Here is a 23,176-nt window from a genome sequence, read left to right as displayed (position 1 = left end):
CTAGGAGCAGGGTGAAAAAGGGTGAAGAGTATGTCTGCACCAGCAAATCAAGAATATCCATTAAAGGTATGAAGGTGCATATTGTAAAATTTCCAAACACCAGAGAAAAAGAAAGGATCCTGTAAGTTTCCAGAGATAAAAATCTGGTTACCTAGAGAACTGGGAATCAAAAAGATATTGAGGGCTTCCCTGGTGGCGCAGTGGTTGAGATTCCGCCTGCTGATGGAGGGGACACGGGTTCGTGACCCGGTCCGGGAAGATCCCACGTGCCGTGGAACAGCTGGGCCCGTGAGCCATGGCTGCTGAGCCTGCGCGTCCGGAGCCTGTGCTCTGCAACGGAAGAGGCCACAACAGTGAGAGGCCCGTGTACCACAAAAAAAAAAAAAAAAAAAAAAAAAAAAAAAAAAAAAAAAAGATATTGACTTCTCTAAAGCAAACACTGAAAGCTAAAAGACAATGGAGCAAGTCTTCAAAATTCTGAGGGTAAATCATTGTATTTGAGAAAAACCACTGGAAACAGGGGCTCTAACTCAGGAGGCAGGTGAGACAATTTCCCAGGAAGATGGACAAGAGAAGTCCCTAGAACAGCAGCTGTGTGCCTGGTCTAGAGAGCAAGGTGCGTAGACTAGTGCTGGAACATAGAAAGCTCTAGAAGGGAGGTCTCACACACACACAAAAAAATTCACTGACAGATTGATTACCTCAGGTATCTAGCATTTTGAGAGAGTTTGAATAGAAAGGCTTAATCTAAAACAAAGGCAATTGTTAATTCCAGGAAAAATAAAGTTGTAAAAATGGAAATGTAGTCATAATATACCATGTGGCTCAGCTCTGAAGAATATTTATATAACTATAATAGTGTACCTACTGAGCATTGATTTATGTGCATACAGTAGTGGTGGAGGGTGTAAAAGAACCTGAGTACTCATCTTCCATACCAGAAAGCCCACAGCGAGTGTCAAAATAGAAATATCAAGAAATACCAGTATTAAGAAGACCATTACAAAGATGGAGGTAAATATTGAAACAAAAAGGCTGAAAGAACTGAAAACATTTACCTCAGGACTGCAGGAATCATAGTGAAGAAAAGTAGAGCAGGTGCTGCTAGAAAAAACATTTTTTAAAATTTATTATTTATTTTTGGTTGCATTGGGTCTTTGTGGCTGTGCACGGGCTTTCTCTAGTTGCGGCGAGCAGGGGCTGCTCTTCGTTGCCGTGCGCAGGCTTCTCACTGCGGTGGCTTCTCTTGTTGCGGAGCACGGGCTCTAGGCACTCGGGCTTCAGTAGTTGTGGCTCGCGGGTTCTAGATCGCAGGCTCAGTAGTTGTGGCACACGGGCTTAGTTGCTCCGCAGCATGTGGGATCTTCCCAGACCAGGGCTCGAACCCGTGTCCCCTGCACTGGCAGGCGGGTTCTTAACCACTGTGCTACCAGGGAAGCCCCCAAAACATTATTTTTAATTACGTAACTCTGTATTATTTAATTTGTAAAAATGTAAATGTATAACTTTGACAAAAATAAGTATTAAAGACAGTATTTGGGGAAGACAGGAAGAAAACCACTGTTTATTGTTGTATGGTATGATAAAAATTATACCCTATTAAAGTGCCCAAGAAAACTAAGCTTACAGGCGGAGAAAAAAATGGGGTGTAGTGTCTCATGCTGGCTTGAACAAAATAAAGTTCAAAATGTAATTTTAGACCGAGGGCCAAATGTATTAGTATATGGAATCGCAACACTTACAGTTTTAGCAAGTGCTTTGATTCCTCTTTTTATCTCTTTCCTTTTGTTGGAAAACAGTTTAACCTCGTTTTTGATGGCCTGGAATGGAGAAAGTACATCATTTAAACAAGCAACAGGGACGATAGCGAGATGATAGATACATATGTACATACTTAGATACATAGATAGCACTTCCCTAGAAACAGAAATAAGGAAAAAATTAAAGACTAATAATATAAAGTGTACATGAAATAATACCACTGCAATACTTTGCTTAAATCTAAATTGCTACTATGTAAGTGGCCACTGAAGCAACTTGGAACTGAGGTCAATGATAAGGCCAACAGAAAGAAAATAATTTAGTGAAAAATTAAAGAACAGTTGATAACAGAAAACTAGTCTGCTATTTTATTGGGAACTTGAGTGAGACTAGATAAGCAAGCTAAATCCAGACACAGGCTGCCACCTCTGTCACCTTTCTGCACATCAGAAGCCACAATGTCTCTTCTGTTGCGGGCCCACCCCTTTTATTTAAGCCTATCTTGCAGCATCCCCCCAAATGTACTTCAGCATGAGGTATGTTAGCTCATTCTTTGCTTTGGCCTACGTGGACACTTTTCTCGGGTTTCCTATTAGCCTAAGTACAGCACTTAAAGCTCACATAACTTTATCTAAAACACTGGGCCGTGTTTAGTGTGTTTACCTGCTTTCAGGGAAGGTACACTTATACGATGTAATGGTCTGCCAAGTAGTATCTCTTTCCACTTTCTAACTTTCCAGGGGGTTTCACAGGAAACTAATCTATTTGGCACCCCTACAAAGCATTATTTCAAACTTCTCTAGTGTTTTATAAATACCTCTTGGCTTTTTTGTTGTATCCAGGGTATTTCCACCGTATTATCAACTTTGACTAATTCCTCTTGTAATGAGTCATCGCTTAACCTCACATTCTCATTTATCTTAGAAGAAGACAGACATAGCTTAAATTAAAAATTCATCAAGTTCTCCTCCTACCCTACTTCATTTAATTGCTTTGAATCCCTCACTTGTTGCATTTTAAAATATACTACCAAACAATTTGCCTGCTCAAGATGTAATGTTTAGCTAATTTTATTCCTTCCATTCTGTGCTTATATCAGCCACACTTTTCACTGAGAAAGCAGCAATGATCAGACAGGTCACACGTTCACCAGATCACTCTTGGCCTTCTTCCTGTTACTGTAGACCAAATGCTGCTGCCTATCAAGGCCTGCCCCACCATTTGTGCTTAGGATCTTAATCTTTTCCTCCTTCTTGAAGCCTCTGCACTTAAAAAAATTTCCATCACCCTTCTGCATCATCCATTTCTGCCTTCTACTGAATCTTTCCCTACAGTATCTAAACATGCTCTGGAATCTCCTGTCCCAGGAAGGCTACTCTCCACTGACCACCACTTTCCCCTTTAGCTGCCACCCTATTTCTGTGCTCCCTTTGCAGCAAAAAATCTTGAAAGAGTTTGGAACGTCACACTCTGCTGGTTCTCCTGCAACCACACTGGCTGCCCCTTCTCAATCTCCTTCGCCTCCCTGAATTCTTCTCCTGGAGTTCTAGAAGTTGCTCTATCTTGGTCCCCTTCTGTTTGTCACCATCCACTCTTCCATGATGACCTTACTCAGTTTTATGGCTTTAAATTCCATTCACATGCCCCTGACTCTCAAATCAACATCTCGAGTCCTGGACTCTCCCCAGAACATCTACACAATAGCATACTTGGTATCTCGCTTGGATGTCTAACAGTATTCTCATGCTTAGTCCAGGGAACTGATTTTAGATCCCCTTCTTTCTCCCCACAGTGGCTCCTCTCCCCACAGTCTTCCCCTTCTCTGTGAATGGTACCTTCTTCTACATAGTTCTTCAAGTAAAATATCTAGGAGTCATCCTTGAGTCCTTTCTTTCCCTTTCCCTCTATGTCCAATTCATCAGAAGTTCTGTCAGCTCTACCTCTGCAAACTGCCTGGAAACTACCACCTCTCCACAACACTCTTGCACCTCTATCACTGGTACCTAAGCCTTCTAACTCCTTCTCTGCTTCTACTCTTGTGCCCTACAGGAATCATTCTCCACACAGCGGAAGTAATCATTTCAAAAATGTAAATATGATCTTGTAAATCCTCTGCTCAGAACACTTTAATAGGTTCTCATTACATGTAAAACTATGTCCAAATGCTACCTGCTTTACAAAGCCCTGCTTTCCCACCTCCAGGACCTTATCCCCTACCACTCTCTCCCTTGCTCACTTCAGCTGCCCAGGCCTTTTTTAGGTCTTCAAACGTGCCAAGCTCTTTCTCCCTCTGCCCTGAGTGCTTGCCCCTCCCCAACATATTGGCACATTTCTTTTAAGTCAGATCACAGCCTTTCTCCGTGGAGGGGCTATTCCAGCCAAACACTATCACACCAAACCATTTTATTTGGTTTGGTAACAAAAATAGATTATTTGGTAACAAAATAGATCTTGTTACTACCTATTTTTTTCTTATTTATTTGATTATTTATCTCTCTCTGCTCACACCCAACCCCCAATTAGCATGTAAGCTCCATGAAAGCAGAAACTTTTCCTATCTTTTCATGCCTGTATCCCCCAGAGTCCAGCACTTTGTAGGCACTCGATAAATATTTGTTAAATGATTGAGTGAATAAATGTTCTCTGGCTAGACACATCCTAAATAATGTATGTGATGTAAAAGTATAGAGAGACTAGTTTGAACTAGCGCCAGAATTGTAGTAGATTTTTTTTTTCAAGCAAGCCCAGACAGATCTTGTACTATGGTTTAAATGAGATCTGAAATGTGGTATTTGTGTTGAGAAAGGCTGAATATTTTCTCTTAAATGTAGTGCATGCTCTTTTTGAAAATCATGAGGTAGCTGCATAATGAGGACTATTACTAAAATATCTGCTAAAAGAAAACCACAAACTGAAAACTGATATCTGATTTAGGAAGGAAGGAAGGAAGGAAAAAAAGAAGGAAACAGGGACTTCCCTGGTGGTGCAGTGGTTAAGAATCTGCCTGCCAATGCAGGGGACAGGGGTTCAAGCTCTGGTCTGGGAAGATTCCACATGCCGCAGAGCAACTAAGCCCCTGTGCCACAACTATTGAGCCTGTGTTCTAGAGCCCCTGAGCCACAACTACTGAGCCCGCATGCCACAACTCCTGAACCTGCACACCTAGAGCCCATGCTCTGCTACAAGAGAAGTCACCGCAATGAGAAGCCCGTGCACCACAAGGAATAGTAGCCCCCGCTCACCACAACTAGAGAAAGCCCGTCTGCACGCAGCAACGAAGACCAAACATGGCCAAAATCAATAAATAAATAAATAAAATTTAAAAAAAAAAAGAAGGAAAGAAAGGAGGGAGGGAGGAAGGAAGGAGAAAGAAACCTATAGTGAAACTCAACTGCATGTTCAGGTTCTGATCCCAAATCCAAGGAATCTTTTTTTGCTATACTTAAATAATCATTCTCCTCATCCATGGTGCTCCTCAGGTAAGCTGGAAGTTGCTGGCTATATTCAAGGATTTCATTGGCTAAGTTTCCTCCAAACTGCCTGTATTAATAAAAAAGAAAGCACATAGCCTACAAAATCACAATTTGAAAAAGACACATTTAGCAGTATTACTTCCAGATACCTAACCATTTCTACGCAAAGAAATATGTGGATAGTTCTCTGCAGTGCCCTGTAGATATCAGGACTCTGCTTCTTAAAGGACAGTACTTTCATGGGCTCCAGGACATGACAAACTTCTTGACCTCCCTGGGGTCATCTCTCTTCACACTGTCCCCATACCCTTACCCTGCATGCCCACTGTACCCATCTGCCCCGGTCATTGCACAGAAGAGCCACTGCTCTGGTTGAACCCTCAGCGATAACAGGTGCTGTGCTGCTTCACATATATAACCACGTTACCACATTCAGTCCTCATAGCCCCCACTGCACACTCAGGAAAGTATTATTACTTCCACTCAATACACCAGGGCATTTCAAACTTCAGGCACATCAGCACGGCCTGGAGGGTTTGTTATAACAGATTCCTGGGCCCCACCCATAGAGATTCTGATTCGAAAAGTCTGGATGAGGCCCAAGAATATGCATTTCTAACAAGCTCACAGGTGCTGCAGATTCCACCTTGAATAACATGGTTATAGATGATTTAGAGGGACTGTCAGATGCCTAAGGTCACAAGTGCTGGACCAAGTTTTCAAACTCAACTGTTTTTGAGTCAGAGGTCCATGAGATTAACTGCCAATGGATGGAAATGTCCTCACTGCCGTAAATAGGGCTCCAGCACATGTTTGCTGTTGCTTGAGATGCTATGTGATCCCTTACTACAAAGAATGCATTAGGATTTATATAGTGAGATACAGGTTAGCGTTTTATGCAGGATTCCACGTATAAAATGGGCACGATGATACAGTCAGTCGTCAAATGGGTCTTTGAAATAAGTGGTGACCAAAATTGCTATGCTATAGAATCTCCATAATATGTAACATTTCGCAGTGCCACTGAGATACGCCATGTTTTATTATTGTTTTGCTCACAGGAGGCACCGTGAAATGTTTGTGGAAATGAGTTGCACATTGACTAGTGACGTGCATCGGCAGATCAAACAAGGCAACACTTCCAGTCCAGGGTGTCACCTTCATGTTCTCTATGCCCTGGCCACTATCTGTATGCTTGGCTAATATTTGTTTATTTAGGATTTTAATTTTAGTCTAAGCAAAGTCTAAATAATTTAATATTGTCTAGGCAAAGTCTAATTAGGAAAGTAAACGTGTATGTGTTTACAGATACATACATACCTATGTCAGGTTTTTTAGAGATAAATAGGAGTTTTAAAAATGATCTACTGTTCAGAATTGTCCTCATTCCTTGTGCTCCTCCAACAGATTTTATGAAAGGGAGGACTGATCACTTCATAGGTCTTAACTGGGTCTTTTTATTTTTTGTATTTTGATGCTTTGACATCTGGGGTCTTGCTAATAACCTTGGAGGAAATGCCCCTCCCAGGACCAGCAATTCATAGAGATGGTAAACAACTCATATGGAGCTCACCTTTCAAATGCAAACCCACCAACTCAGAGCCCACAACCCCAACCAACTCCTCTATTGGGCTTTCACACTTGGGACCACTATTTCTATCCTAATCATCCCTGGGTCAGGTACCAGAAAACTAGCAGCATCCCCTATGGCCCAGAGCCCACTGAAATTATCCAAACTAGTCAATCCCAAACCTTCCCGCTCCTTGCCATAGAAACCATATTGAAGACACTTGCCCACATTTCCCTGCTCCCTCTGCCTCCTTTCCCTCCCTGGTGCTTCCCCACGTGGCACCCCCATAGCATGGCATATCCCCTCCTCTTGGGATGATTAGTATAACAATCTTTTCAATGGCAGTTGTCTCCTGTTGTGTTGGCCTTGCTACTACCTAAATAATAACAACATCTTTATTTTAAAACACCGTAGCATGTGAGGTTGCTTATTGTATACTGTACTTACCTCCATCTCAGGTTAACAAGGGTGCCGTCATCCTTCCCATTCACCAGAATGCTCTGTCCATCCATTGAAATTCTCACCGATTGAATTCCACGCCCCTGGTGAGAATGACTCCGACACTGAACAAATGTTTCCTTAATAGTTTTAGGAACAAAGTGCAGAAATTACAAATGCGATTCTACCACATGGTTTTTCTAAGGGGGTTACGTGCACTTTTGCTCGTGGATAAACCTTTTTCTATTTGTCAACAGCATTTTAGCTGGTATGGAGTAGCCTCTTAATAATACATAGCACTGAAAATTCCTAGTACAAAATACATGCACCAGTACTGGTTTGTTCTCCCTTCTGTGTAATACGGAAGAAGAGGGATTATTATCATCAATTTATAATAGGAAAATCAGACAGAGAGGTGAATGGACTTGCTGAAGACTACGAGAACGGGCCTTGAGCAAGCAGTGCGGGCAAATTCAGATGCCTTCAAGGATTAGGCAAGTTCCCTTTATGTGCAGAGAGGCTGAGTGTGATGAGAGAAGGTGATGGGCTCTGTGAAGAATGACACAGGATGCCAATTAAACCAGTTTCATTAGAACCCAAACAAATCACTAATTGGTACACAGTGCAATGGTTTAAACTCTTTGACTAAAAACTGAGATTTCTTTGTCACACTAGTTATCAACCATGATGCCTTTAAAAAATTTTTAATTTTTTGAATAGGCAATACATTCAAATGTTTCAAAATTTAAAAACTATAAGAGTATGCAGTGAAATCTCCTTCCTGCCCCCATTCCCCAACACCTCCCAAAGGCAATCAATATTATTAGTTCCTTCAATATCCTTTCAGGGTTTTTTTAATGTACATAAACAAATTTTTATACAAACAATTTTTAACATAAATTGTAACATAATACATATATTACACACCTTGCCTTTCCTCCTTAACAATATATCTTGGGATTCTTTCCATACCGTTTCATAAAGATTTCCTCATTCTGTATTACAGCATAATATTCCATACTTTATTTATATACTGTTTATGTATCATTATTTATTTATCCAGTCCTCTGATGATGGACATTAGGTTGCTTTTACAAACAGCACTGCCATGAATAACCTCCTCTACGAGGTACTTTGCATACTCACCCAGAAAAACTCTGACGTCTTGCCACTATCAGTTGTAGCGTACATTTACAAATCATTTGAATAAGAGACAATGTAGCAGAGTCTGCACATTGTTCACCTAAAAATAATTTCTAAGGGATTTAAGATTTTTCCTATATAATAATAATATCACTTTTGTCCAGCTATATTCCAAATATGCTTTCTTGCACAAGTGAGCAAGGAGAGCTGGATATGCACAGCCAGGGCCCAGTTTACCTGTGGCCCCATGGGAGAGTGGCATGTGGGGTGATTGTGATGCTTCGGGTGTGTGGGGTAGATCCCTGGGTAAAAATAACTGACCGAATTAAATTAAATTGATAACCAGTACTACTTGGTCTCAAAACCTAGAAAAGGATCTTTCACTCTTTTGGGAGAAGAAACTATTTTCATTTTTTCAGAGATCTGAGAAAAATGGAAATCAGAATTGGTAGTGGTACTGGTGACATCAAGGTCTGCAAGTGATAGGGGAGGACTCAGTAAGGGCCACACCCTTCTCCCTTATGCTCTTCTAGCATCACGTGAAGAGTCAGGTGGCGGGGTGGCAGCAACAAGCCTAGAGGCCCTCCAGGCCAGGGAGCTAGCCGTAATCAACCCTAGGTTTGCACAGCAATTCACTATTTCCAAAGAAGTTTTGCATGTACCCTCTCACCAGCTCTCACCAGAATCCCACAGGGTGAGAGCAAGCAAGGCTTCCCTAAAATTGCAGAGGAGCAGCTGAAGCTCAGTGAGGCTCAGTGAGTTTCCAAGACACACAGTAAGTGGTGATGGAGCTGGGCTGGAGCTCACCTACTGTATCCCAGCCCCATGTTCCTTCTTTGCAAGATCTCAGACCATTTGTTGGCATTTCCTCCCTTAGAGACTCAAACCTTAGCACATAAATACACCCAGTGTTGGAATCAATAACACCATTAGGGCTAAATAAGTTGTGAGTCAATTTAAATAAGTTGTGAGCCAATTTACTTAAGAGTTCTAATTCCTATTGTAAGAGCTTTTGTTCCTTATATGAGATCAAGACACACATCCCGTAAGTGGAAAAAAAAAAAAAGGAGTTTACCAAAGTATGAATATCTCGGATACACAGAATTCCACACTTAGCTATTGTTATGAGCCACAATCCATGTGGAGACAGAGAGAGCATTCCAGGTCCATATTGCTTGCTTTGTACTTTTTGGTATGACTTAAGAATGCAAATACCACTATGCTCCTGCCAAAGAAAATGACCACATTATAGAAAAGCTCAGGGCAGTGGTACCTTGGGGTTTGCAGTTGAGCATATCGAGTCAGATTCAAATCCAAAAACACTGTCACTGGAAATAAACTGATACATGATAAAGTGGGCACCTGTATTTGCACCACATTTTCCATCTCTGATTGCAAGTAAAAGTTCATTTTGGCCAACTAAGAAAAGCCTTCTTTGTATGTTAGCTACCATTAAAAATCCCAGCCTACAACTGACAATCTTTATTTCTCACTAATCCATTTCACATACCCCTGTGCTCAAGTCAAAATAAATGAGTCAATTTCCCCCCATGTTTCTCATGTATGCCCACCTTCAAACCTCTGCATGTGTTGTGACTTTTGTCTGGAATGCCCTTCCCCAACCCATCCCCACCAATTTGGCCCCCCTCCCTACATAAGGAAACCCACCTCCCTGCCAAGATTGCACGCAATATTTCTCATTTCTAAATCTGTCTTATTCTTCAAAGTCCAGTGCAAATATTACTTCCACCAGGAAGCTTCTCTTGAATCCTCCTTATGATAAACCATTTCTTCCATCTCTGAATGTCTTTGTCTCAGACCTTGCTGACATTGTCTACTCTGGGAGAGAAGCCCTTTGATTGAAGGATTTAGAAAAGCAAGGGTGATAGATAATCTGGGTCAGTATATGTAGCAGGAAATGACACAGTATGGGAGAAGTTTGAAGAGAGTATGATGAAAGGATGCCAGAAACATAGTTTAGGCATTTTATGCAATTTTCTTTAGGACTCAGGTACAAAGTTCCACCCAGAATCATCAACCCTGTAGCTGCTGACACCTGTGGAACAGATTTTCTAATGATAGATTTTTAAAAAATAGTTTTGAAAGGCACTAAACTAATATCGTGTCATCTGCACTTTTATCTGACAAGTATGATGTTGTAAGTGTGAGGTTGCTCAAATGTATTTTATGATGAATTAACAAATCATGCTAACATATATCTAATTCAAAGAAATTATGTTACTACAATAAGGACATTTGTTCACTGGACTAGAGTGTTAAAGCATGGATCACATCTAATTGATACGATGTGTCAATCTTGACGACTAAGAAAAATGATAGCACACTTAAGTTTTGGCATACTTTTTCAGGAAGAAGATAGCTGCAGATGTATGGCACTTGGTTACAGAAGCCATATATTCGGTTACTTTGAAAGTTCAAGACAGCTGAGGACAGAGTATGCTCTATCTCATACACGAACTTATGAATGAATGCATCTCTCAGCCTCCCTCGTTCATCAGCAAAGCTTGCAGAAACTATAAGATTTGGGGAAGAAGAGAAATCACTTGCACCATATATTGATTTTATTTTTTAAAAATTGTTATGAAAACTATGAAAAGCAAAATTAAAAAGTTAAATGCTCAATTAATGCAGAAACTATTAGGAGATAAAAATGATTGGAAAGCTACTTGGCTCCATTGGAAATACTTGAGTATTAAATGACTAGTAGTGAGTAAAATATCTTTTATACAGTCTTGGTTAATTTTATCAGTTAAGTAGAGACAGCATTAAAAGAAACTCATGATGGTCTAGAGTCTTAATTAAGACACAAAAGTACTTTGAGGTTTTTGACTCTTTTATACTCTATAATTATATATTTGCAAAATAGCTACCCAGATATATTTGTTATCTATTGATAAAATAAAGTGTCTATTTTATCAGACCTTTTCATCCCAAAAGCTTTCTTTATAATTTTATCAGTGAATGTAACTACACAGTAACCTATCTGAATTTGACTATGTATATTTAAGGCTACAAAAAAGAGACATCACAAAATGACAAATCAATTTGACAAAAGTGACAGTTGATCCTGTTTTTTCTCTGATAATAAGACAGATTCATATGAATGACGGGACCTAGAGGAAAGTCCACATTTCACGTTATGTAGCAGCCACATCAATTTCATTTTGTAAGACACAGAAAAGGTGGTGGCCATTTTAACCTCTTCACATGTTAAAAGGAAAAAAAATGCTATCACCAGGAAAAAAAAAAAAAAAAAGAAGGAAAGCTATAGCAGCTATTCAACTGGATGCCCAGGACAGAATTTGTTGATCATTTTTTTCTTTACCTTGTGGTAGTATTTTAGGCAGAGTAAATATTTCCAGCCTGCTTCTTCCTGTTTCTGGAAGTGGGGAAAGCACCATCACTTCTACTACATCTGTTTCCAAAGGAGACACTGTGGATATTTGTAAAATGCCTTTGCCCACCTCTGAAAGAAAATGGAAATCAATACCACAAGTCATCATTGATAAGTTTATAGAATCTTTTATACTCCCAGGTAAGATATCACACTATAGAACTGCCTTCACTAAATCTTTAGATCCAAATTTATTTACTGGATATTTAAGTGACCTTTAAACATAAGTGATGGAAACATTTTTGATGAACAGATGGGGGCTTCTCCACATTAGATGTCTGGGTTGGCAGATTCAATCCAGCTCGGTTGGACTCAGCTTCCTTCCAGACAGAGAGGCCTCCAGAGTCTGCCATGTCCACCCCACTCAGCAGCAGCTGCACGCTCTGGCCTCTTGAATGTCCACTCCAGCCATCTGCCCATTCCCGATACTGCATAAACTCAGGCATCAGTGTTCTTTGCATTTGTAGTCAAGGTTTTGCAGGTGTGGTGGGATTACACATGCCTTTGTGAGTTTGTCCTCCAGAAACCCAGGTGATCTGACCTCTGCAAGGTGCTTGGGGCTCACCTTGGATTCTCTCCAGATTCACTACTGCCACTCTCCCCAGGGACTGTTCAGCATGTGTCCACTTTCTCAGGCCCCATCTCAGTCCCTCCCCTCCCTCCTGAACTTCTTTGTCTCTCTGTTCCAGAGGAGTAGCTGTCCCTGGGCTCACACACTGACTGCCTCATCCTAGCCCTCACCCCCTCAGGTGTCCACTGGATGACCTTTCCTCTTACTTAATGAGGAAGACAGAAAACATCTGACACAAACTTGACCTCAACTTTCTTATCCTGAATCTCACATTTTCTCTGTTTGTACCCATCTTCCTGCTTCATTTCTTGACATTTTTGTGGGAACAAAATGTAACCCTTTCCATCTGTGATTCTGAGCCCACACCTCTAATATCCTATTACACCACGTGCTATCAATTACCTCTTTTAATTTCCTTATGTCTTGTATGGCTTCCCCTATTCAGTCCTCAAGACTCCCCTATCTTCAAATTAGGACCTTCCTTCAACCCTGCTAATTCTAATTCTCTTTTAGAAGTTACTAATTCTCTTTTCTCCACTGCAAACTTCTAAGAACAGAAGTTGCTACTTACTGACTTCCTTTTCTGACCTCCCCTCCCTCCTGAACCTCTTTGTCTCTCTGTTCCAGAGGAGTAGCTGTCCCTGGGCTCACACACTGACTGCCTCATCCTAGCCCTCTCACCCCACTCACACTTCTGCCACAATCCACCCCTTCACGTAGCCTTCCTTCTTCAAGCTCTTCCTGGAGTGGGTGACTCCCAGTTCTGTCTTTACTCTGGTCCATCCTTAGTTTTCTTCACTGCCTTGTCTTCCTCTGCCCACAACTTCAGAGTAGGTAGCTTTTCCCATCCCACACTCTGACTGACCAGATATATTGAAAAATGTAACATTTAGGCAGGACTGGTACCCATTCTGAGGTCAGCCATAGGTCCTACCACATTCCATGTCATCTAATTTACATATTTAGGTTACCTGTTTGACCTCATTAAACAATTGGATTTGCTTCATTTCTGTCTTAAACCATCTATCTCATCAGCTTCCAGGATTTCAAGATCAGAATTCTATCATTAGACTTTGAACTACAAATCTTCATCTCCAAATTTATGGTAAAGATTCCCAAATGAAGAGTTTATTGGCTTCAACTCTACAGAGCTATCACCCTATACCTCTACCTCCATAACTTTCTTTTTCCCTGAGGTTTTTTGTTTGTTTGTTTGTTTTTGCGGTACGTGGGCCTCCCACCGTTGTGGCCTCTCCCGTTGCGGAGCACAGGCTCCAGACGCGCAGGCTCAGCGGCCATGGCTCACGGGCCCAGCCGCTCCGCGGCATGTGGCATGTGGGATCCTCCCGGACAGGGGCACGAACCCGTGTCCCCTGCATCGGCAGGCGGACTCTCAACCACTGCGCCGCCAGGGAAGCCCTTCCCTGAGTTTTTACTTCAATTGATGACAGCACAAACTTCCACCATCCAGGTTAGAAACTTTGGAGTCATTGCTGATCACTCCCTTTCACATATAATCAATTTTCAAGTCCTACCAATTCCATCACTCAGAGCTGTCCCCTCCTTTCTCTTCCCATGATGGCTGCATGGCCTCGTACATTGTGGAAAAGAGCACAAGCCCTGAAGTCAGTCTTCCTGAGTCTGAGTCCTGGCTCCACCACCACCTACCTTCACGGCTTTGAACAAATACTTAACCTCATTGTACCTCAATTGCCTTATGTTTAAATTGGGCATAACAGTAGTCTCTACCTCATAAAAGTTGTCTGTAAGAATTAAATGAATTAACACATGCCAAGTACTTAGAATACTGGCTATCACATGGCAAGGAATCCCTCAATAAATGTTGGCTATTGTTATGATTAATATCATTTCTTGCCTAAGTTACTGTAATATTATAGTTTCCTAACTCGTCTTTTTTATTCCATTCTCTTGCCTTTCTGCTCCAGCCTTCACAGTGATGCCAGAGTCATCCTCTAAAAACCAAGTCAAATCACACCAGTCCCATCTTGAAAACATCTGATGATGTGTCATTAACCACAGAACAAAGTCCAGACTCCTTGGAATGATGTTCAGCGTGCTCCACTTTCTTTCAGACTTTTTCACCATGATCATCATCTAGTAAACTCTTATTTACCTGTTAACACTAGACTTCTTACCATTCCAAGTGCCTTTGCTCAAACTTTTGTCCCAAGCTAGAATACCAACAAGCCCCATCCTCCACTACTTTAAGTCTTTGGAAAACTCTCCCCCAGTCCTCTGTGCCACCCCATCACTTCCACTCCTTTCTTCACACATGGCAGAATTAATTGCTTCTTCCCCTGAGCCTACACAGATCTCTGCTATTACTCTTCCACTAAATTGTCTCCTTGATCTTTCGATGCTCCTACAGAGCCTAGGTTCAGCATCTTACACATAGCAGGCACTCAATTTTTAAAAATCAATACATAGATTTTAAAATATACATACATGTTTGGTATGTAAAGCCAGAAAGAAAAGTATTAGTTCTTATTATTTATCACCTATGTGCTATCTCACCTACCAAATCTGTGGTTTACCTGGGCGTTTGGATGCACATTACTGCAAAAGCTGGATGTCATTTTGTTTAAAGAGGAAACTCTAAAGATGCATGGAACAAAACTTTCTTTGGATATCTTAATTAAATAGAGATCAAATGTTATTTAAAAAGTATTTCAGGGATAAACCAACCCAACGTTCCTTTGTAGTAACATTAGAAACATTTAGCCATTTCATTAATTGATTCAAGAAGATTTATTTACCATCAACTATGTACCAAGTACATGTACCGAAACCTCTAAATATGATGTGGGAATTCTCTTAAGTAACTTTGAACAGTTATTTAAATGTCTCTGTTTTAGAAAACATGCTACAAGTAATTGTTTCACCGTAGCCCCATTTTCACAACTTTAAATTCTTTGGAATAAAGTGACCAACATTTTAAGTTAATAAGCATTCTACGTAAGTACCTATGAATCCAAGAATCTGAAATAAGCTTGAGGGTTTGGCATTGATAACAAAGACGTGTCCTTCTGATGTTCCAACTAATAGATATATTCCTCTCTGGTCATACCTAGAAAAGAAGAAATCTGATTATCAGATTCTACTTGTTTCACTAATAAGATGGTAAACAAATTTATTGAATGACAGCATGGAGATACATCCAAAACCAGCTATTCTTATGGTTTGTGATTTTTAATATTATCAGACCTTATAAAAGGCGAGTGATTATATATAAACGTAATCATTACATTCTAGGCTAATACTGTTTCCCAATTGCAACTTATAAGTACACGGTCAAGAATATTCACTCAAAATGGGTAACTATTTCATCATAAGTAAATGAAATATGATAGTAAAGCTTTCTTAATATTTCAAGTGGACATAAGCAATTGTCAAAGTAGTGATGAGTGGAACATTCCAATGCCTCTTAGTACCCATCCTGGCAGAAAGAGGAAGAATGTAGTGAAATGTTTCTATCCTATCATCAAATTGGAACAAGTGGGAAATGCAAATTAGGGTAAGAGAGAAAGATCTGAAAAAGGAGCACCAAAAAATACAGTACAGAGGAGCAGAATGTAAATGGAGGGAGACTACAGACCCTTCCCCACTGAGCCAGAGGCAGCAGAGCTTGTAGGAACAACACAGATGGTGGAAACCCAGCTCCTCCCGGCTCTAGTTGAGCAATCTTGGGCAAATGCTTCCCTTAACCTCTCTGAACCTAAATTATCTCACTTGTGAAATAGGAACAAGCATAATACTTTTCTGAATGTGGGGCAAATATCACACTCAATAAGCTACGATGTGTGACAGCACCTCAAGCTGTAAAGCAGGGCATAAATGTCATTTCTTATTAATACTTACTATTATGATATAACGAAAGAAAGAATAATAACATGAATCTAAATCCAATGCTCTATGCTGTCTTCTTAAAAGTATTGCTTCAAAAAATTTGAAATCGGGCTTCCCTGGTGGCACAGTGGTTGAGAGTCCGCCTGCTGATGCAGGGTACACGGGTTCGTGCCCCGGTCCGGGAAGATCCCACATGCCGTGGAGCGGCTGGGCCCGTGAGCCATGGCTGCTGAGCCTGCGTGTCTGGAGCCTGTGCTCCACAACGGCAGAGACCACAACAGTGAGAGGCCCACGTACAGCAAAAAAAAAAAAAAAAATTGAAATCAACTAAATGTCCATCAGTATACTGTCTTTTAAAAATTATGGTACAGGGGCTTCCCTGGTGGCGCAGTGGTTGAGAGTCCGCCTGCCGATGCAGGGGACAAGGGTTCGTGCCCCGGTCTGGGAAGATCCCACATGCCGCGGAGCGGCTGGGCCCGTGAGCCATGGCCGCTGAGCCTGCATGTCCAGAGCCTGTGCTCCGCAGTGGGAGAGGCCACGACAGTGAGAGGCCCGCGTACCGCAAAAAAAAAAAAAAAAAAAAAATTATGGTACACCCATATAATGGAATGCTATGTAGCTGTAAAAAAGAATGAGGAAGGTCTTCATGTGTGGATAGAAGACTTTCTCTAAGACATACCATTAAGTTGAAAAAAAAAAAATTGAGGTGCAGAACATTGTATATGGTTTGCTGCCCTGTAAGAGCCAAGGCAATGACTCTGGAGCCCAACTGCCTCGGTTCAAATCCTAAAACTTGCCATTTACTATGCGTGTAATATTAATTATTATTTAAATTCTTTGTGCATCATCTTCCTTATCTCTAAAATGGACACAATAAGAATATCTATCTCATGAAGTTAATACAACAGAAGTGCTTGGCACACTCTAAGTGCTTGATATGTATTCATATAATTAAAAGGAAGTACTTATCTTTTTTGCTTGTTTGTGAATAAAATATATCCAGAAAAAAGACATGAGAAATTGGTAACAGGCTGCCTCCAGCGAGGAGAACTGGGTATTCAGGGACAAGCATGGGAAACTTTACCATACACTGCTCTGTACTTCTTGAAGGTAGAACCGAGTCAATATATTAATTTTCAAAACAATACATGTAAAACTTAAAAGAAATTAGGGCTTCACTGGAATTCTCAACAGACAGGCCTGACAAAGTTGCTGGCAGAAGCAGGCATTACTTACAGGAGGTGCTGCACGGGCGATTCAGAGAGATAGGCCTTATGAACTGAGTGAGGGGATTCAACGTCCTGGATGTTGAGGAAGTGGACAAAGCCACCCTTGGTCCCCACGGCTGCAGAGAGGGAGGAGGGAGAGCAAGCCAGAACTGTTGCCTGTTTAAAATAAACGTCATACAGAAACAGACTCACAGATATGGAAAACAAACTTGTGGTTACCAAAGGGAAGAGACAAGGAGGGAGGGACAAATTAGGGGTATGGGATTAACAGACACAAACTACTATACATAAAACAGATAAGCAACAAGGGTATACTGTAGAGTACAGGGAATTATACCTGCTATCTTGTAATAACCTATAATGGAGTATAACCTGCAAAAATACTGAATCACTATGCTGTACACCTGAAAATAACACAGTATTGTAAATCAATTACAATTCAGTATAAAATAAAATAAAATAACCCCCCAGATGCTCAACTTCACTGTGCCAGAAAATGAAACCTGCTCTCCCTCACATAAGAATTCTACAGTTTATTTGAAAAGCCTGCAGAACAAGAAGAGTGGCAAGTGTTGTGTGGTATTACAAATTATACACTCAACATTCTTCAGCTAATCGATAGCATAAGAAGTCACAGCAATCTGTATATCCTCCTCTTTTATCCTAAAATTAGAATGATAAAAATATAAGGAAATTGCTTGAACTTTAAACCATGGCTTCATTTCTATCCTTAAATGATTGCAAAATTATTATACCTGATAATAATGAAAAATAAGAAATTTAAAATATATCCCTAGCATCTTTTGGACATCTTTATAGAATGTTAGCGATTTTTAAAAATCAGCATTCAACTGCTGGATAACGGTAGATCCTGAGATGCTGGCATAACTGAGGAAGACTTAAGAAAATAACTATTGAGTTGGCCAAAAAGTTTGTTTGGGTTTTTCCATAAGATGTTACAGAACTTTTTGGCCAACCCAATATATCACTGGACCATGTGGCCTGTCACCAAAGAAATGCATCACAGATTCCTGCTTATGTCACGATCATTTACAGAAGACGATGTCTAAGAGAATAAATTTTTTGTCATGATACTTAAGGAATCAGATTCATTCCTCTATAGTTGTCACTGACAAAGCCCACTGGGTTTCCCGGGAAAAATAAGATGGAATCTAGGTGATAAGGTCTAACCTCTTCTTTTGTGCTTCATCTAGTTTCACTTGCTCATAGGGTTCTGTGTGCCGCAGTCTTGCACCCAGCACTTCAGACCAGGAAGGTGACACCTCGCCTCCGTGGCCGTGTGGAGAAGCGCTGCCAATGACACCGCAATTCAAGATGGCGGCAGTGGCAGGCAGTGCGCAGAGACACTGCACCCAGAACCTGGATGTGAAGCCAGAGCAGCACAGCTGCACTAGCCCCGCGAGAGCTCCAACCCCCCCACCCCGTCCCCGCAATGAGGAGAACCATATAGAGCATCCCCACCCATCCCCCGTCCCAAAAACCTGTGCTCTAGAGCGAGAGCTCCCACCTCTCCGTTCTCTGATCAAAGAATAAAACTTTCCTTTGTTTCTGAACCAAACTCAGTCTCAATCGATTGGCACGGGCAACACCAGAGAAGAGGACCCCTACTGGGGCCCAACTCGAAAGGGGTGGTAACATAATTACATTTTGTAGTTTGTTTTGAATAAAATAATGGAATGTTAGAAAAGATCTTAAAGAGATCATTGTTTTGCAGACTAGAAAACGGAGGCAAAGAAAAATGTAGCAATTTGCCCCAGGATCCCATAGCTTGTAACAAAGCTCAGAGGAAAACTCAGGTGTCCTGCCCCATTTAGAATGCACAGTTTCCCCATTGAGCAGGTTTTTGTTTTGTTTTTTAAAGTGAATTTTCCAAGCCTTAACCAGTTTGAATCTTTAGTGGTATCTCAGTATGAAACTGGAAGCGAAGTGGTGAGGGTTTGTTTTTTTAGCTAAAAGCCTTTATGGGAGATCTCAGTGTGTGTGTGTGTGTGTGTGTACGTGTGTCTGTGTGTCTGTGTTTCCTCAAAATAATCAGTTGAAATTACCCTCCATTCCAGGGCTATCGTGGACTAGGCTAAATATGTACAGCAATATTTGGAGGGGTCTTAGTTACCCTAGCAGGCACCATCAGGGGAAGCTAGTAGTGTTCATGCATCCTGCCATCATGACGCTGAGCAGGGTTCTCTAAGGACCACTGCCTAAAATGCTCATGGGGAGCACAGTCCCCAGCACAGGCAGGGAGATCTGGCCTCAGCACTGCTGGGTCAATCCACTTATCATTTCCCCACGGGGCAGCAGTATCCTCCAGTAAGGAGAAACCACTGACTCTCCTCAGTAAGAGCTGAACTACATGAGTGTACAATGCCTGGTTTGGAGCTCAATGAAGGGTTGTCTAATTAACTGTGACAGTCGTCCGAATCTCTCCCCTCTGATCAGAAGAAGGGAAGATATCTGAAGCAGAAAGAGGGCCTTTTGGTTGTACCTATATCCCTCCTTAGCCAGGAAGTGCAAGGTAAGTCCTGATTATACAGACCCTTGGGTGGGTTGTTAAACATCTCTATGTCTCTCATCTGTAAAAGGTGTGATCAGATGAGCTTTAAGATTTTTCTAGTTCTAGTAATTCTAACAGAAATGAATACATATAAACCTTGTCACATAGATTATAGAATCTACACATATTCTTTCAGGTAAGAATTTTTATCTTTACTTTTTAGGATGAGTTTTTTATCTCATTGAATTTTATGCATCTTGTAATCCTCTTGCATCCTTTTGCATCTTGTAATCCTCTTATGTGAGGTATGATGCTTCATCTTGTATTATAACTGAGATTTTAATTTATAACAGAGAAGGATTGTAACTTCTCTTCCTACTACCAAGATCCATACCTCATCTAGAACTGTGTAATACAGAAAATGATAATTTAAGAAAAAATAGCATTACCACTGTTTCTTGGTCTTTTTATATTTTTTAAAATATTATTTTATGTAAAATGCACCACGAACATGGTGGAAAGAATGGTATCACCTTATGGTAGGCTAGGGTTAGGTTTAGGTAAGGAATTGTGGTTTGCCACCCAGCATCAACACACCTTCCTTCTGGAAAATTTCTTGAATATCCATTGAGAAACCATCTCTCCCCTATTTTCAGGGCTGAGTGGAACAGCTCTGACTCCCATTTCCTGGCTGACTTTAAGCCAGTTAGCATTTCTCATCCCCCTGTCTACAGTGATTAGTTCAGGGTTATTATTAAGACATTAGGAGGTATTTACTAAGCCTTCTGAAAAGGAGAAAACTTTTCTCTTCCTCCTCCCACTGTAGGAGGCTTTCTTCCCTGATGATCTGATGTGACGTTGGTACCTGTGGCATTTGGGTACCACTAAATGAAGCCTAAGATGAAACTAAAGACATAGTATACAGACAGAGAGGAAAACAAGATCCTTGGTAATATCATTTGAGTTGCTAGATCAAGCCACAGCTGAGCCCAGACAAACTCTATACTTTATAGTTGATTGAGTCAATAACCCCCACTTTTTAATTTTTGGTTCATGTTGGTTAGAGTGGTACTTTTCTTTCATTTGTTTGTTTTAATTTATTTATTTTTGGCTGCACTGGGTCTTTGTTGCTGCATGCGGGCTTTCTCTAGTTTTGGCGAGCGGGGCTACTGTTCGTTGCGGTGCGCGAGCTTCTCATTGTGGTGGCTTCTCTTGTTGTGGAGCATGGGCTCTAGGCACACGGGCTTCAGTAGTTGTGGCACGCGGGCTCCAGTAGTTGTGGCACGTGGGCTCAGTAGTTGTGGCTCGCAGGCTCTAGAGCACTGGCTCAGCAGTTGTGGCGCATGGGCTTAGTTGCTCCGCGGCATGTGGGATCTTCCCAGACTAGGGTTTGAAACCATGTTCCCCTGCATTGGCAGGCAGATTCTTATCCACTGCGCCACCAGGGAAGTCCCTTTCTTTCATTTCTAACCAATCCTCTTGAGGTTAGATGGGGTCATTTATCTAGTTATGGCCAAGGAGATGTATCATTTTTTAGTAAAAGCACTTAATTGCTAATTCAAGACCTTCCAGCACTCTTCCCATACCATGGCACTGAGGAGCTATTAGCTAGTGGAGCCTCTGTCGACTTTGTTCCCTTAAAGGCCATGTGGAGCAGAGAACCTGTCAATCCACAATGAACTTACAGCCTGAGTGAGATATAAACCATTAGGGTTTCAGGAATAACTACCACCACAGAAACTCTTGTTCTTTCCCATACACCAATAGAGTACCTTATGTTCCACCCTCTGGGCTGTGGAATATACTTTATACACAAGAATTACTCTAATATATAAGGTAAAAATGCAATAAGGCCTCTGTAATGAGTATTTCCACAGACTATTGACATGTGAATATGAAAAAGTAGGTTGGAGTAGAATTCAATATATATATTTTTAAATTCATTTATAAGGCACACTTACTGGGATATTCAGATAAATCCTGCTGACACAAGCACCATCCTCTATACCCCAAACACAAACTTCTCCTGACTGTGTGAGAGTCTGTAAAAGAAAGAAAAAGAAAACTCAAATGGAAAACAAGACTTTGCTATGGAGTATGTTCTAAATTCCTTTCTAGTATGTCAATCTGATGATTTAGTATAAAATTTCATTTTATTTATGTGGATTAAAATTACAATTTCAACGTCAATACTTCTGATTTGAACAAATATTAACTATTACCTTTAATGCAATTTAAGTAACACATAATAACTAATTAGGATTAGAAAAGTGAAATAAAGTTTTTTTTTTCTGTGTAACATAATTGAAATAAGTTACTTGGAAATTCAATGAATTTCCTAGTGAATAAGCCTAGAAATAGAAAATCACAATTGGTATTTTAAAAAATTAATAGACTTTGCTTTAAAGAGCAGTTTTAGGATTACAGAAAATTTGAGCAGAAAGTAGAGAGTTGCACTTCCCTCCCTGCCCTTCCCAATATCCATACAATTTTCCCTGTTACTAACAACTTGCACTATTGTGGTATATTTGTTAGAATTGATGAGCCAATACTGATACAGTGTTATGGACTAAAGCCATAGTTTACATTAGGGTTTACTCTTTGTGTTATACATTCTGTGGGTTTTTGACAAATGTACGATGACATGTAACCACCATCACAGTATCATACAGAATAGTTTCACTGCCCTAAAAATGCTTCACCTCTTCATCCCTCCCTCCCTCCCCACTGAACCTCTGGCAACCACTGATTGTTTTTAGTGTCTCCACAATTGTGCCTTGTCCAGAATGTCTTACAGAGGGAACCATACAGCTTTCTCAGATTGCCTTCTTTCACATAGCAATATGCATTTAAGGTTTCTCTATGTCTTTTCATGGCTTTATAGCTCATTTCTTTTTAGTACTGAATAATATTCCATTGTATGGATGTACCACAGTTGGTTTATTCATTCTCTTATTGAAGGACATCTTGATTGCTTCCAAGTTTTGGCAATTATGAATAAAGATGCTATAAGCATTCACATGCAGATTTTAGTGTGGGCATAAAATTTCAACTAATGTGGGTAAACACTAAGAAGCCCAATTGCTGAATCATATGGTAAGAGTATGTTTAATTTTGTAGAAGCTGCCAACTGTCTTCCAAAGTGGCTGTACCATTTTGCCTCAGTAGTGAATGAGGGTTTCTGCTGCTCCATATCC

General features: G+C 40.7%; 1 protein-coding gene across 1 annotated transcript in view; it reads right to left on the bottom strand.

The window, feature by feature from the left end:
• CFAP43 (cilia and flagella associated protein 43) overlaps nucleotides 1-23,176 on the bottom strand; it is a 99,119-nt gene that overhangs the window by 40,094 nt on the left and 35,849 nt on the right. Inside the window, exons 10-19 of the mRNA XM_065894218.1 lie at nucleotides 21,941-22,021; nucleotides 17,475-17,623; nucleotides 15,356-15,459; nucleotides 11,732-11,872; nucleotides 10,747-10,919; nucleotides 9,461-9,610; nucleotides 7,252-7,382; nucleotides 5,154-5,301; nucleotides 2,579-2,671; nucleotides 1,743-1,820 (exon numbers count right to left, since the gene is read on the bottom strand). Coding sequence (XP_065750290.1) covers nucleotides 1,743-1,820; nucleotides 2,579-2,671; nucleotides 5,154-5,301; nucleotides 7,252-7,382; nucleotides 9,461-9,610; nucleotides 10,747-10,919; nucleotides 11,732-11,872; nucleotides 15,356-15,459; nucleotides 17,475-17,623; nucleotides 21,941-22,021 — 1,248 coding nt within the window. The remainder of the gene's footprint in view (nucleotides 1-1,742; nucleotides 1,821-2,578; nucleotides 2,672-5,153; nucleotides 5,302-7,251; nucleotides 7,383-9,460; nucleotides 9,611-10,746; nucleotides 10,920-11,731; nucleotides 11,873-15,355; nucleotides 15,460-17,474; nucleotides 17,624-21,940; nucleotides 22,022-23,176) is intronic.

The sequence above is a fragment of the Phocoena phocoena genome, chromosome 16 (assembly GCF_963924675.1).
Source record: "Phocoena phocoena chromosome 16, mPhoPho1.1, whole genome shotgun sequence".
Classification (NCBI taxonomy): domain Eukaryota; kingdom Metazoa; phylum Chordata; class Mammalia; order Artiodactyla; family Phocoenidae; genus Phocoena; species Phocoena phocoena.
The sequence above is the reverse complement of the archived record's forward strand: the minus strand, read 5'-3'. Positions and strand labels throughout refer to the sequence as shown.